Source organism: Rissa tridactyla, chromosome 15, assembly GCF_028500815.1.
Source record: "Rissa tridactyla isolate bRisTri1 chromosome 15, bRisTri1.patW.cur.20221130, whole genome shotgun sequence".
NCBI lineage: Eukaryota > Metazoa > Chordata > Aves > Charadriiformes > Laridae > Rissa > Rissa tridactyla.
Window position 1 is genome coordinate 11,638,908 of NC_071480.1, and position 13,355 is coordinate 11,652,262.

Genomic DNA, 13,355 nt, shown 5'->3' on the forward strand with positions numbered 1-13,355 from the left:
AGGTCCCTGACTCCGCTGTGGGGCACAGGGTTTGCAGATGCTTCGGCAGCAGTTGCCAGGAGTCCTGCCGGCCCAAGGCACCAGGTGCTGCCGCATGCCCAGGTGCTGCTGGGCGCTCGCGCTGCTCCCAGGGCACCGCGGGGCTGAGGGTCTGGGGGCCCAGGGGTTCTGTAGCTTGTTTGTGGCAAGGCAGGGGCTGAGGGTCCTGCTGTCCATGCCGCACCGCTGCCCCGGGCGCCTCCCAGGCCGCTGCTATCCTGCCTGCATGAGGGGAGATGTCAGATCGCCAGGAAAAGGGCCAGGACAGCTGGTGGGATGGTCTGGGGGCACAGGGGGACATGGTACAGGGTGGCCCCGCTTCACAGCGGGGTGCAGAACTCCCTGCCTGGCTGAGCCCAGGAGACAAGGAGCCACACAGTAGGGACAGCCACAGGGACAGCCACCGGCACAGCCCCGGGACCAAGACAGGTGCTGTGGAGCTGCCGACCCTGGGCCAGGAGAGTGAGCGAGGCCGGGAAAGGCTGTGCCAAGTGAAGCGCAAGGCAAGGGCAAAGTGGCCGATGTGGCCCGTGGCCAGCTGGCACCTGGGGTGGGCTGGGGACGCGCCCCGGGTGCTGCATGGCCCCAGAGGCCACGTGCACGGGCCGCATCCAGCTCTGCCCGTGGCACTGGGGATGGGTCCGTGCCCGGGGCAGAGCTGCCCCGCAGAGGAGACGAGCGCATCTGCTCGCAGCCCAGCGCCACATGAGTCATTGTCTGGGCTAAACGAAAACACGTGTCCAGCCTCGTACGCGCTCCTCGCTCGGCTCATGGAGGTGCCGGACACTGTAAACAGGGGCAGGGGAAGGCGGGGGGGGATGTGGCCGGCCCAGCTGGGCTCTCGGGAGGGCTCCCATCTCTGCCAGCTCTCCCCACTGCGTGTCCTCCCATCTGACCACAGCCAGTCACCGCATGGCTGGTCCCACAACAGGGCAGTGCCGGGGCAGGTAGGGGAGGCATGGGGGGCCCAGGGCCAAAGGAACCCCCCTGAACCGCAGTAGCCAGTCCTAGCTCTCTGAAGCCCTGCCTGCTGGTAGAGCTGCCCACAGGGCCGGGTGGCAGCAGGGACCCCCCAGCCGCAGGGCAGCCCGAACCCGTGGTGGTGTCAGCTGGGGGCTTGTGCCCAGAGCAACGAAGCAGCCACTTATCGAGCTGCGCCCCTGCCGGCTCCCGGGGCACAGGGTCCCTCCGACAGCAGCATCCCTGCAGGCACCCGGGACTGCCAGGAGGTCACCGTGGTGTCACATTGGACCCGTCCCCATGGGGCCCCAGACCACAGCTCTGGGGGGAGGGGGGTCCCGCTGCACAGCCAGGGTGGCGGAGAGTCCTGGCACCACAGTCACCCTGTCCCCCATCGGCTGCCCTGTGCCATCAGCTCTCCCCTGCCAAACCAGAGGGTCACCACGGAGCCAAACACCAGCCCCGGCCCCTCGCTGGTGGCTGGTGTGAAGCTGAGCTGCCCCACGAACAGGGGCTCGGCTGAGCCGGGGGAGCGTGGGGCAGGCCAGGAGCTGCTGTCCTTGTGGTCAGTGGGGTGGGAAGGACACCCCGGGGGCCTGCAGATGCCCATGTTTTGCTCTTTTGGCTCCCTAGAGTGGTGCAGGTTCCTCCCAGGGGCTGCTGCCATGATTTCACAATACTGCTGGCGAGCTCGGGAAGGGCTCCCCAGCCAGCCAAGCCCGGGGCTGCTGCGAACGCTTCCCAGCTGCTGCCGGCCTAAGGAAGCCAAGCTGGTGCTTCTGGCTCTCCCTCCCGCGCTGAGCACAGCAGCCCTTGAAGCAGGGATGGCCGAGGTGCCTGCCAGCTCCCGGCGGCTTCAGTCCAGACCCCGTCTTTTCCCGGAGCTGACAGCTCTGGGTCCAGAGGCACTGCCGGGGCCTGAGCCGTGCACAGCCAGGGCTGGGAGAAGACACGCAGCCAGAAAACCACGTACCTCCTTGGGGTGCGGGCTGGGAATGGCGTGGGGCCGGGTGTAGGGATGTGTCCACAATTACACCCAGCCACGGCTGTTGGCCCCATCAGGCGCTTGGGGCCACGCTCGCTTCCCCCAGCCCCATGGGCAGAGCCACTGTGCTGGTACAGCAGCACCAGGAGTGGCTCTGGCCCCAGCTGCCGGCGCTTGAGGCCTCTAAAAGCCTCTTCCCTGGTGCTACTGGCTGTGTGGGAACTGCTGCGTGCCCCCTGGAGACGCGGGCACAGGGACACCCCCACAACTGCCTCCCACATGAGACTTTCCCCAGAAAACAGTGCCCAGGGCTGCCATCACCCTGGCCATCACCTCACCCAGCATACGAGAAAAGGGAAGGAAAACCAGCTGCTGGGGAAACAGCTCGATGAAATCCCCCATGGTACGTCATGGCTGGCCCTTGCCTGCGACACCCCGCTGTGGCCCCGTCCCCCCAAGTCACCCTGACCTCAGGAGAGTCATGAATGGGGCAGGATCCAGCCAATTGTGCTCTCAAGGATGCTCCTCCACACAGGGATGCCCTTCCCCGTGTCTCTGGTGTATTCCCAGTCAGGTGCTGGGGACATGGAGAGGAAGGAGGGTGGCCTCAGGACAGGCTGCCAGCACGGCTGGCTGCCAGGGCCCGGGTCAGACTCGCTCCCCCAGGCACTGGGACAGTCCCGGTGCTCCGGCTGGACACCCCCTCCTCCACCCGGAAGCACCGCAGCATGGCAGGATGTAAGGCAGAGCAGCGGAGCTGGGGCTCAGGCTCCTCTGTGCTTGCAAACCCAGAGCCCAGATGTCACCAGAGCCACCGACTCACCGCAGAGGGTTTCTGTTGCAATTAGGGGCTGGCCGCTAACGGCTGCGGCGTGGGGCCTGCCTGGGGAACCGGCGCATGGGAACTTCGCCATCTGACTCCTGGGCTGGGGCTCGCAGCACCCTGTGGTGGCAGTCCCTTGCCACCAGGTGCCACTGCCGAAACACTCGCACCACGCCTGCTGGAGCAGAGCCAACGCTTTACAGGAGACGCCAAGGCCAACTACAGAGCTGGGAGCGCTGCCCAGCATCCCCCGGCCCAGCCCGGGGCAAGCGCCCGGCCAGGAGCTGGCAAGGCCTGCCCAGCGCCCTGCGGCCTCCCTCGCCCCTCAGGTCCAGTGCAAAAGTCGCTTAAATAAACTCAATGCCCTCGTATTTCACACTCCCAATCTTGGTCTCGGGTAGGAGGAAGCGCCCATCCAGCGTGAAGGCCATGATGTAGCTGGCGATCTTGCCATTATCCTCTTCCGATTTCAGCGCCACGATGATCTGGTCGTCTGTGTCCGGGATGAATTTGAAGGATGAGAAGCCGTGGGTGGGGATGACCTCGCCCACGCGTCCCACCGTCACATCCCCGAAGTCCTGGGTGGAGCTCAGCAGCAGGTTGGTGCCTCGCCGCTCGTCCGCCTTCTCGTTGTAACGCTCGTGGCTGGCGCGGCGCGGCAGGAAGAACCAGCGCTGCAGGGTGTCACTCCAGCAGGCCGACTCGTGGATCAGGTAACCTGTGGCAGGGAATGGTGTCTGACGGCACGGGGCAAACGGCTGGGGCAGGACCTTTCCCCGCTCCAAAAGACACCGCAGCCAGGGAGGTTGCAGCCTCGCGCAGGCAACCGCTGTGAACATTTACACCTCCTCCTGCCCCACTGCCCATGCAGCAGCCCCCGAGTCCCTCCCAGACTGGGCAGGGGCACCCCAGCACAGCCTCCTCTGCCCGGGGGCCTGGCTGCCGGCACAGCGCCGGCTGAGCCACCCTCCAGCTGCTCATGGCACACACAGGGGAGGAAACCAGCCAGGGCAGGCTCTGGCCTCTCCACCAGGACAGGGGGAGGTCTCTGGCCTCCAGCATCCTTTAAATCTCACACCAATCCCAGTATCTATGGGGAGGGAGACCTTAGCCCTGGAGCCCGCAGAGGGTGTGGGACACGGGGTGGCAGGAGGGAACCTTGCTCAGTACCTGGGGGTCGGATCCCCGCCGCAGCCCTCAGCGCATCGTAGTTCGCCACCCAGTTCTCATGGTCCATGTCGCCCTTGTAGCCGATGACCTTCACCCACTCGGGGTTCTGGTTCACCACCTCCCCTGTCGTTGTGGTCCACTCCTTGCCCAGTCCCCCCACGTAGAGGTGCTCGTCCTTCACCGCGAGCCACTCCGCCTTGAAGCCTGCAGTGGAGAGAACAGCATGAGCTGGGGCTCGGCCAGCACAAGGACATCAGACTGGCCCCCATCCCAGCCGGGCTTACAGGGTCACAGAGAAGATGCATCCCACTCCCGCGAGCCACAAAGAACCAAGGGCTTCACTGCTCTGCGCCTGCAGGGCAGGACGGGGGAGCTCACCTTTCCCCACTGTGCCGTCCCCGTCCGGGAGGATCACCCAGGGCACCACCTTGTTGCCCTCAATCTGGTAGACCACTCCTGTCCGGTCGTCCACGGTGTACAGCTTCCCGTTGAAGACGACCAGCTCGGAGAGCTCCATGCCCCTGCCCTTCTCAGCCAGGTGGGACTGCAGCACACTCTCGTCTTTGTCCCATTCCACCGTCACGCTGTCCCCGCTGTCCGACAGCACCAGGTAGCCCTTCTTCAGGTAACTGAACCAGGTGTGCTCCTCAGAGCCCCGGGACTGCGTGTCCAGGTCTGCGATGACTCCGATGCGGTAGCGCATGCCATCGGGGTTTCTCTGCGGTGGGGACAGCGGGTAGGTGTCATTGTAGCGGTCGCCTGCCTGCAGGCTGAGCCGCCAGTTGCGAGGATTCGGCGGGATGGGCCGTGCCGGGGAGGACCGGTGCAGGCAGAAGAGCAGCAGCACAAACCCCACGCAGGCTGACGACAGCACGATGGCCTTCCAGCGCAGTCGGAAGCGGGGGTCAGCACCCTTGGTCATGGACGCAAGGACAGGCAGACCACCCACGCTGATCCGGAGGGGGCTCATAGACTCATGGCAGGGCGGGACGCGCATCAGACCGGGGGCGAGGAGAACCTGGTGGAAGGAGGGGAGGAAGCAGGTCAGCAAGCTGGAGCCTGGCGCTGCACTGAGCCACGAGGGAGAGGCGAGGAGCCCCATCCCCTCTCCTGCAGCAGCAGAAGATGCTGTTGCCTCAAGCAAGGGAGGGGGCTTCTTTGCTGCTGGAGCAACTCTCAGACCCTTCTCACCCCCCCTCTGCTCTCCCAGGCCACAACAAGCCCCGGCACACTGGCAGGCATGCATGACCTGCTCAGCACCTCTACCTGCTGACCGCAGCACCCCAGGCAGGGAGCCGAGGCACCCCTGCCCGAGGCGAGCCCTGGGGACCCACGTCGGGGTGTCCTGCTGAGCAGTGTCCCCGCACAGCCCCAGGGAAGAAGGGGATTCCTGTCCGGCGGTGAGGATGATCCTTGCTGCCTCTGGAGCGGCCGGCTGGGCAGATCCAGCTCCCGCGGTCCCCAGGAACCGGCCCCACTGGCGAGCAGTGAGCGTGTCCCCAGGCCCCACGGGGACACGGTGAGACACGTGGCAGCTCCGCCCGAGCAGGATACCAACGCCTGAGCAGGAAGCGCAGCGCCCGGGTCCAAGGGACACACACCTTGACGTGCCCAGCCTTAAAGCCACAGCAGCCCCCCCCACCCTTCTCAGGCCTGCCCATGGTCACAGCGTCTCCTCTGGGCGAGACACGGCTGTGGGCGCCATCCACCCACCTGGGCTGTGCCCACCCGCAGGGCCAGGGTGCCAGCAGCGCCTGTCCCTGCCACCTCCCTCCGTGTGGCACAGGGGACGCGGCAGCTTCCCGGGCTCCTGCAGACGGGCACTCCAGGCTGCGCGGGGAGCAAGCAGCTCCTGGGGACTGGAAGCTGCCCCAGTGCCCCCCTGCTCTCACCTTGTGCCATGCAGCATGGAGCAAGGATACCCTGGGCAGGGCAGAGGGGGTCCAGGGCTGTCCCCAAAGGGCCGGTCACTGGCCACGGTGGGGCCCCAGGCCTGGCGCTGGGCACGGACTGTGCCCCCCGCGGAGGCTGCGCCGCGGGGCTCTCAATGTGCCTTTCAGCAGCCCGAGTGCGAACAGAGGCTGCATTGAGCGTGGGGGGCCGAGCCCCACGCAGGCGGGTGTGCTCCCGGGTTGGCGGGACGCGGGAGAGCCCCCGAGGGACGGCTGCTGGCCCCGGCGCCCCGCTGCGGCGGGGGATGGACCCCGCGGGGAGGGAGCAGCCCTCCGTCCTGCCGGGACCCCGGAGAATCGCCCGTGGCAGGGTCCCGGGGACCCCGCTCAGTGCACTGGCCCCCACTGCAGCTGAGGGATCCCAGCACCCCGCCCTGGGCACGGTGAGGGGGACCCCCGGCCCCCCCGGGCATGGACACGGGCGACCCCCGGCCCCGGGGACCCTCGAGCTCCTTCCCCGACCGAGTTGCCGGGAAGGCGGCGCGCTGCCCGGCCTGAGCGGGGTCTTGAGGGCCCCCGGGACCCCCCGCCCGGGGGCACGGACCCGGTACTCCCGCCCGAACAGGGGTCTCGGGGCCTGCCGTGCTCCCGCCCCAGCCCGGCGGGAACCCCCGTGCTGCGGGCCGAGCCGGGCCCGGCCTCTGAGCCCCACGGCGACGCCCGGCCCCCGCGCCCGCCCGGGCCCCCGCCGTCCCCGCTCACCGCCCAAGCGCCGCCGCCCGCCTCCCCCGCCGCCGCGCGCAGCTGCCGCCGCCGCCGCCTACAGCTCCCGGCAGCCCCCGCGCGCCGCCACGGCAGCCGGCAGCGGCCAAACCACGGCGGCGGGGGCGAGAACTACAACTCCCGGCAGCCCTCGCGCGCCACCGCCGCCCCGCCCGCCGCGCCGCGGGGACTGCTGGGGGCTGCAGTCCGCCCCGCGGCCTGCCCCGCGCCCGGGCCGGCCCGGCCAGCCCGGAGCCCCGCGCCCGGGCGGGTGGAACCCCGCCACGGCGGGCCGCGGTGCGGGGGGCGAGCCGGCCCTGGGGGTGGTGTCTGCTGCGGCCCAGCCCCCGGTGGGCCCAGCCCGGCGGGCACGACCCCGGTGCATCCCCCCCGGTGCAGGCTGGCCCCTGCCCCTGGCTCCTTCTGCCACGCCAGCGCTGCGGGGACGCGCCCCGTGTCCCCCCGCTACTTAGGGTGCGGGGACGGGCCCTGCTCAGCGCTGCGGGGACGCGTGTGCGTGTCTGGCTGCCAGCGCCCGGCCCGGCCCAGGTCGGGGTTGGGCAGGCTCCGGTGCCCCCGGGGCTGGGGAGCGGCAGGTGGCCCTCCCGGCGTGGGGCAGGGTCCTGCCCCCCAGCACAGCTGCGGCCGCCGGGGTCCCAGCCCCACGCGCCGGTTCTGGCATCTGGAGGCGCTTCCCAGCACGTGCCACCCCCGCTCCCTGACCTCGGGCCAGCGCCGGCCATGGCCGCGGGCCCGGTGCTGGCAGGCGTCGGGAGCACACATGGTTAACGGCGGCCGCCCGCGCCGCTGGGCTCACATCTGGCAGTGGGAGGGCTGCGCGCCTCGTCCCGCTCCTCCGCTGCCTCCTTTACTTTCTAGAAAGTGCGTTTCCGCCCGGGGCCGCGGGAGCAGAGGAGGCTGTTGGAGCGGGAGGCAGCCGATCGCAGCAGGCAGGCTCTGCCCCGAGGCCGGGGCTGGTGGGGAGCAGCGGGGGATGCTCTAGGGAAGGAAAGGCATCGCCAGGAGGGAGCAGCCCTGCCCGGAGGTAGGTGGGTGGCGAGTTTGGGGGGACCCTGCAGGCCTGGGGTCCAGCACCCGGGAGCTGCATCTTGTTGCGTACTCGCCCGCGGGTGCTGCTTGCGGTGGGTGCTGCCCGCGGTGGGTGCTGCGGAATCGGTGCAGACTCACCCAGGATGGTGGGTGTCCCGGGGCATGTCCAGCGAGGGAGACCCGTCCCTCCCCCTGCGCCGGTCAGCGGGGTGAGGACCCTGCCCTGGCTGCGGTGGGGACCGCAGGGCTAAGCCTTACCGTCCTCTGAGGGCACGGCCTGACCCGCAGCAGCTCCGGGAGGGCAGGGTGGGAGAGGGTTACAGCTGGAGCCTGCAGCACAGGCTCGACCCTGCACAGATCCACCGCGCCCCCCCCCAGCCCTGCCCAAAAAGCCAGTCCCCATGAGCATGTCAAACCCAGGGCTGGGCCACCCCTGGATATGTCTGTGGGGGACACGGTGGCTCCTGGGGTCCCCAGCACAACTCACTGGTCCTGCCGGGTAACGCAGGAGCTGGAGGGCTGCGACCTCCCTGTTGGTCCTGCACTGTGGCTGCCCCACGCAGCTCCCACCCTGCTGCCCGCCAGGTCTGGGCTGCGCCAGGGGCAAAAACAGCTCCGACACCATCCGAGCTGCTGCAGCAAAAGGCGGGGGGGAGCCGTCCCACCAGCATGTCCCTGGACGCCAGAGGCATCCCAGCTCTGGCTGCTGCAGCTTGGGGAGGGCTGTATCCACCACCATGAGTGGGGAGGACGAGGTGGGCATGCAGCTCCTGCTGCCCCCACACTGCCCCACTGCTCTGAGTGTCCTTTCTCCCCCCACCCCCGGATTTGGTCTTGATTCATCCTGGTCTTTATCACTGCCTGGAATGTATTTCAGGATGTTTTGACTTGCAGTCTCAAGGCTTTAGCAGCCACTGAATTTAAATCCCCAAATTGCTCCTGGAGAGCATCCAGCCCCGACAGGAAAAACAGCGTCCCTTCAGCAGGACTGTATATGTCTGTATGTATGCGGGCACCTCCTGCCCGGCATGCCCCCAGGGCACAGGGGGAGACATGCGCTCAGAGACACACTTGCCTCCGTTTCCAACCCTATGACAGCCTGGGAAACACACTGCCTTTCTCAGTGGGAATTTCCTGGTGAAGGCTTTCTTCTCCTGGTGGAGCAGTTCCCTGTGAAGCTGCGTTTTCCCCAGGGCTGAGCCTACTGCAGGTCCCAGGGGAATGCCTGGTTTGTTGATCCCAGAGCTGAGGGAAAGCCACAGGCTTCCCAAAACCCCAGCGGGCTACGTGCCGTGCTCACTGGCATGTGGTTGGCACAGCTGGAGGCCAAGCAGGGGGAAGAGAGCCAGGGACAAAGCTCCCCGGGATGATATCTTCTCACAAGCCCCTGGCTGGCCTCCTCCATGCCCCTCTATCCATGGATCTGCTTCTCCCCTGCCTGCGGAGCTGAGCACGGGCAGGCAGCAGGCCAGGGTGCAGGCAAGGAGGATGCGGCGCCAGGCTGCCGGCACACAGTGCCCACAGCCCTGCCTCTCCCCACACCCGGCAGTGCCAACGGGACGAGATAATGTGGCAAGAGGCGGAGGGGACGACACACACACATAGGCACCGGGGAAGTGCATGAGGGGACAGGCCCTTTGCAGAGGGTGTGAGCAGTGGGAAAGCCCTTTGGAGCCTTTCCCCCCAATCCCTCCGCCCCTTCCCGGCTCCAGCAAATGTGACTCATAAGCCAGGCATCCATCCTGGCCTCGAACACCCTCCGAACCCGCTGCCGGAGCACGCCTGCCCGGTCCTGGACCCCACCAGCCCCCACGCTTGGGGACAACGGGAAGAGCCTGGTGATCACTGACTGGGGACCTAGAGAGCAGGCGTTCACCAAAACAACAGGATTCTGCCCCAGAATCCTTCCCCATGGCCCCACCCCCAGGACAGGGGAGGGTGCTGCGTGGGGCCCTTTGCCTGCTGGGGCAGGAGCTGCAGGACGCCGGCAGAGCCCGTGGGGCACAGCCCCACACCCCTTTGGGGAGCAGCCTGCCCCATCCCGGCGCTGCAAGGTGTGGGACAGGGCGGCCCACGCTCACAGCCCTGTGCTGTGCCCCGTGTCATGCTCCGGTACCACCTCAGACCCTGCTGCTGTGCGATGCCGGGTGGCTGGGCAGTGCCACATGCGTGTTTGGCCGTGGCTGTCCTGGTGCCTCGGGGACGCAGGGTGAGGTGTTGTGTGCCCGGCCCCACACCTCGAGCGGATACGGCTGCGATAAAGCAGGGAAGGGCAGCGGAGCTGCCCAGGTTGGGCCATGGTACCACCAGCTACCGCAAATATTAGCTTTGGCCCCACGCAGGATGTGGGCTCCCAGGAAGGTTTCTCCCCATGGCGGCTGGCTCCCAGCTGGGGCTGCCAGCCCCCATCTCTGGAGAGGCCGGTTTTGACTCCTTGCAGACTCTCAGATGAAGGCCTGGGCAGAGGGGTGGGGGCCGAGGGCTGGCAGCTCCTGAGGCACAGGAGCCCCTTTCATGGGGTCTATGCTGACGGCATCCCAGCATCCTTGCACGCTCCAGGGAAGGAGCGGGGCTGCAGACACCCCCTGCCCCGGGCAGGGCTGGGGTCCCCCGTAGCAGGCAGGTCTGCACCCTGGCATTTGCCCCACAGCGTTCGGAACTGCTTGTGCTTTTCCCAGGTGCTGACACCCCGAGCTGCTGCTCTTGGGCGTCCATGGGAGGCAGCTGAAGCTGGCCTGAGCAGGAGCAGCAGCGCTTGGACAGCCAGCCGGGCACTGCTGCTCCTCTCCACCCCGGGGTTCCTAGAATAACCCCTGCTTCCGTGCATGCCAGGGCTCCGGGGGCTGCATGGCCCCTGCTCTCAGCTTGTTGCTGAGCCCAGAGCCCCAGCACTGCCCCAGACATGGGTCTCCCCAGGTGTTCACTGCAGTGTCACCGAGACACATGGCCGAGCTAAAAGCAGCTATTTAGGTACAGATGGTCCCTGCAGCTGCAAGAGATGTGTGTGCCCACGCTGCGGGCTCTGCTGGGGAAGGGCTGCTGCAAGAGCAGCCTTTTGTGGCTGGAAGCGCAGCTGTGCCCTGCCCGGGGCTGCCTGGTGCAGCAGGTCCTGTCTGTGGGACAGTGCAGGGCACGGCAGGGCGTCTCTGCAGCTCCTGGCTCTGCCAGCCCTCGCTGTCCCCCTCAGCCATCCCTGGCATCTCACAGGGCACTGCCACAGCATGGAGGGGCTTTGGGCGCTCGGTGTCCTGCTGCTCTCCTGTCTGCTGCTGCCCTCGCCCGCAGTGAGCCAGACCAGCCCCAGCCCTGACCCCGACCGGCGTTTGCGGCGGGACCCTGAGGAGGCACCGTCCCAGCACCACGCTGCCAGGTGAGGGGACCCCGGGGCCGGGGCATTTCACAGCAGGGGCTGGGACAGCCCTGGCACCGCAAAGGGCCCCGGCCCCCACCTGTAGCTCCCTGTTGCGCTTTGCTTTCTGCCCTCCCCAGGGCCACATGGGAGCAGAAGCCCAGCAGTGCCCAGGAGGGGCTGCCCCCCCGGCCCCGCTGCGTCCGCTGCTGTGAGCCGCCCGACCAGCGCTTCTCCTACCCCCAGTACCAGCCCCTGCCTCAGATCAACATGACCATCCTCAAAGGTGAGGGCTAGTGAGACCCCGCGCTGCGACACTGCTCGTGGCTGAACCTGCAGTCTGGGCACCCCGAGCCGCCGGGCACCATCAGCCTGGCCGGTCCGCCAGCATCACCCTGGGGCCAGCACAAAGCTGGGCTCCTAGTGCCGGCTCTTTGGGGTGCCAGTGTCGCACAAGCTGGGAGTGAGAAGCTGGGGCTGGTGCCTGTGGTCCAGCGCCTTGCACAGGCAGAGGGGCAGTGGGCAGGGGACACTCTGGGGCATGAGCTGGTCCTGCTCTGGTGGCCTCTGGGCAGCAGCTTTGGAGGCAGCATCAGAGCCCAGGGAGGGGGCAGGGGCTGCGGGGGTCCCTGCTGTCTCCATCCCTTTCTGTTGGGCAAAGGGGCTTCCAGGGCACCGGGGTTAGAGATGGCACCTGCCTCTGATAGCGCAACTGGCCTCTTGCTTTGCCCAGGCGAGAAGGGGGACCGTGGTGAGCGTGGCATGCAGGGCAAGTACGGCAAGACCGGGGTGGCCGGCAGCAGGGGCCACGCGGGACCCAAGGGACAGAAGGGCAGCGTGGGCGCCCCGGGGGAGCGCTGCAAGAGCCACTACGCTGCTTTCTCGGTGGGCCGCAAGAAACCCCTGCACAGCAACGACTACTACCAGACCCTCATCTTCGACACGGAGTTTGTCAACCTCTACGACCACTTCAACATGTTCACGGGCAAGTTTTACTGCTACGTCCCCGGGATCTACTACTTCAGCCTCAACGTGCACACCTGGAACCAGAAGGAGACATACCTGCACATCATGCGCAACGGGGCAGAGGTGGTGATTCTCTACGCCCAGGTGAGCGACCGCAGCATCATGCAGAGCCAGAGCGTCATGCTGGAGCTGCAGGAGCAGGACGAGGTCTGGGTGCGGCTCTACAAGGGCGAGCGCGAGAACGCCATCTTCAGCGATGAGTACGACACCTACATCACCTTCAGCGGCCACCTCATCAAGTACAGCGGGGACCCCTGAGTGCCTGCTCCCCTCCCCTGGGGCGGGTGTCCGAGGAGCTGCTGCCGCCCCCTCGCCCAGGGCATGCCACCTGCCATTAAGCTGTTAGCCCTGCTACGTGCCACCACCCCCAGCAGCTGCGCGACTGTGTGATTAACCCCAGCCCCAGCTCCTCAACACCGATCGGATGCACCGGGAGGAGCCGAAGCCATTTCCAGCCTCTGCTGCATTTGTGACCCGGGCAGCAGCCACTCGCCTGGGGCGGGCAGGGAGCTCACCCCCACCCGTGACTGCTCCAGAGCTGGGTTTGCTGGGCACCAGGTGTTTGTGGTGCTGGCTGTGAGCTGGCACCATCTGAATGGGCTTGATGGCCGGTGCCCTGGTGCGAGGCAGCACAGACACGTGCACCGTGTTCCTCCCTTGCCCCTTTCGCACCATGACATGCTCTGCAGGCTCTTTCTCCTGGAAGAGGGCAGAGGATGCTCAGCACCCAGCAGGAAAGGCAATAAAACCACTAAAGGCCCCTCTTTCCTTCTGTGGAGCTGGGTCCCAACGGTGCGGATGTTGCAGCATGTCACTGGGTACCTGCTGGGCTGACACTTCCCCCAGCGCTCCTGCAAGGGAGCGGATTGCATCAGTTCCCCTCTGCAAGTTCCTGTCCCCGTCCCCTCTGTAAGTCCCCACCACCGTTTTCCCCCAACCCCCGCAGCCTCTGCTCGGTGCCAACACTGCCGAGGAGGGAGCTGGCTCCCCACCGGCAGCCCTGGGCACGGGGTCTTTGGCCTCAGTCGCTTCCTTTTCAGTTAGATTATCTGCTGGCCAGGCTTTGTATTTATGTAGAGGCAATAGCAGAGCAGGGCCCCGGGCAGCATGCTGCCCCCCAGCTCTCTGCACAGCTTGTCACTACATTAAACACCCCACGACTGCGAGTCCTACTCACACTTCCAGTGGTTCCTCTTGCTTTGTGTGTGCATGGAGGCTCCGAGCAGCTCAGGGCAGGTTCTGGCTCCCGCAGAGCCATGGGCTGGCATCGTGCTGCTGAGTGGTAGTGGAAGGGGCGGA

General features: G+C 67.2%; 2 protein-coding genes across 2 annotated transcripts; one reads left to right on the top strand and one right to left on the bottom strand.

Annotated features, from left to right (window-relative positions):
- Positions 1 to 1,977: 1,977 nt before the first annotated feature.
- Positions 1,978 to 6,693, bottom strand: CANT1 (calcium activated nucleotidase 1). Its single transcript, XM_054222009.1, has 4 exons — positions 6,632 to 6,693; positions 4,356 to 4,995; positions 3,978 to 4,181; positions 1,978 to 3,525 (listed from the first exon to the last, which is right to left on the bottom strand). Exons 2-4 carry the CDS (start codon positions 4,972 to 4,974, stop codon positions 3,155 to 3,157), a joined length of 1,194 nt encoding a protein of 397 aa, XP_054077984.1. The 5' UTR covers positions 4,975 to 4,995; positions 6,632 to 6,693; the 3' UTR covers positions 1,978 to 3,154.
- Positions 6,694 to 7,454: 761 nt separating this feature from the next.
- C1QTNF1 (C1q and TNF related 1) lies at positions 7,455 to 13,223 on the top strand. Its single transcript, XM_054221919.1, has 4 exons — positions 7,455 to 7,676; positions 10,889 to 11,051; positions 11,171 to 11,316; positions 11,764 to 13,223. The coding sequence occupies exons 2-4, from the start codon at positions 10,903 to 10,905 to the stop codon at positions 12,312 to 12,314; spliced, it is 846 nt and encodes a 281-aa protein (XP_054077894.1). The 5' UTR covers positions 7,455 to 7,676; positions 10,889 to 10,902; the 3' UTR covers positions 12,315 to 13,223.
- The last annotated feature ends 132 nt before the right edge of the window (positions 13,224 to 13,355 follow it).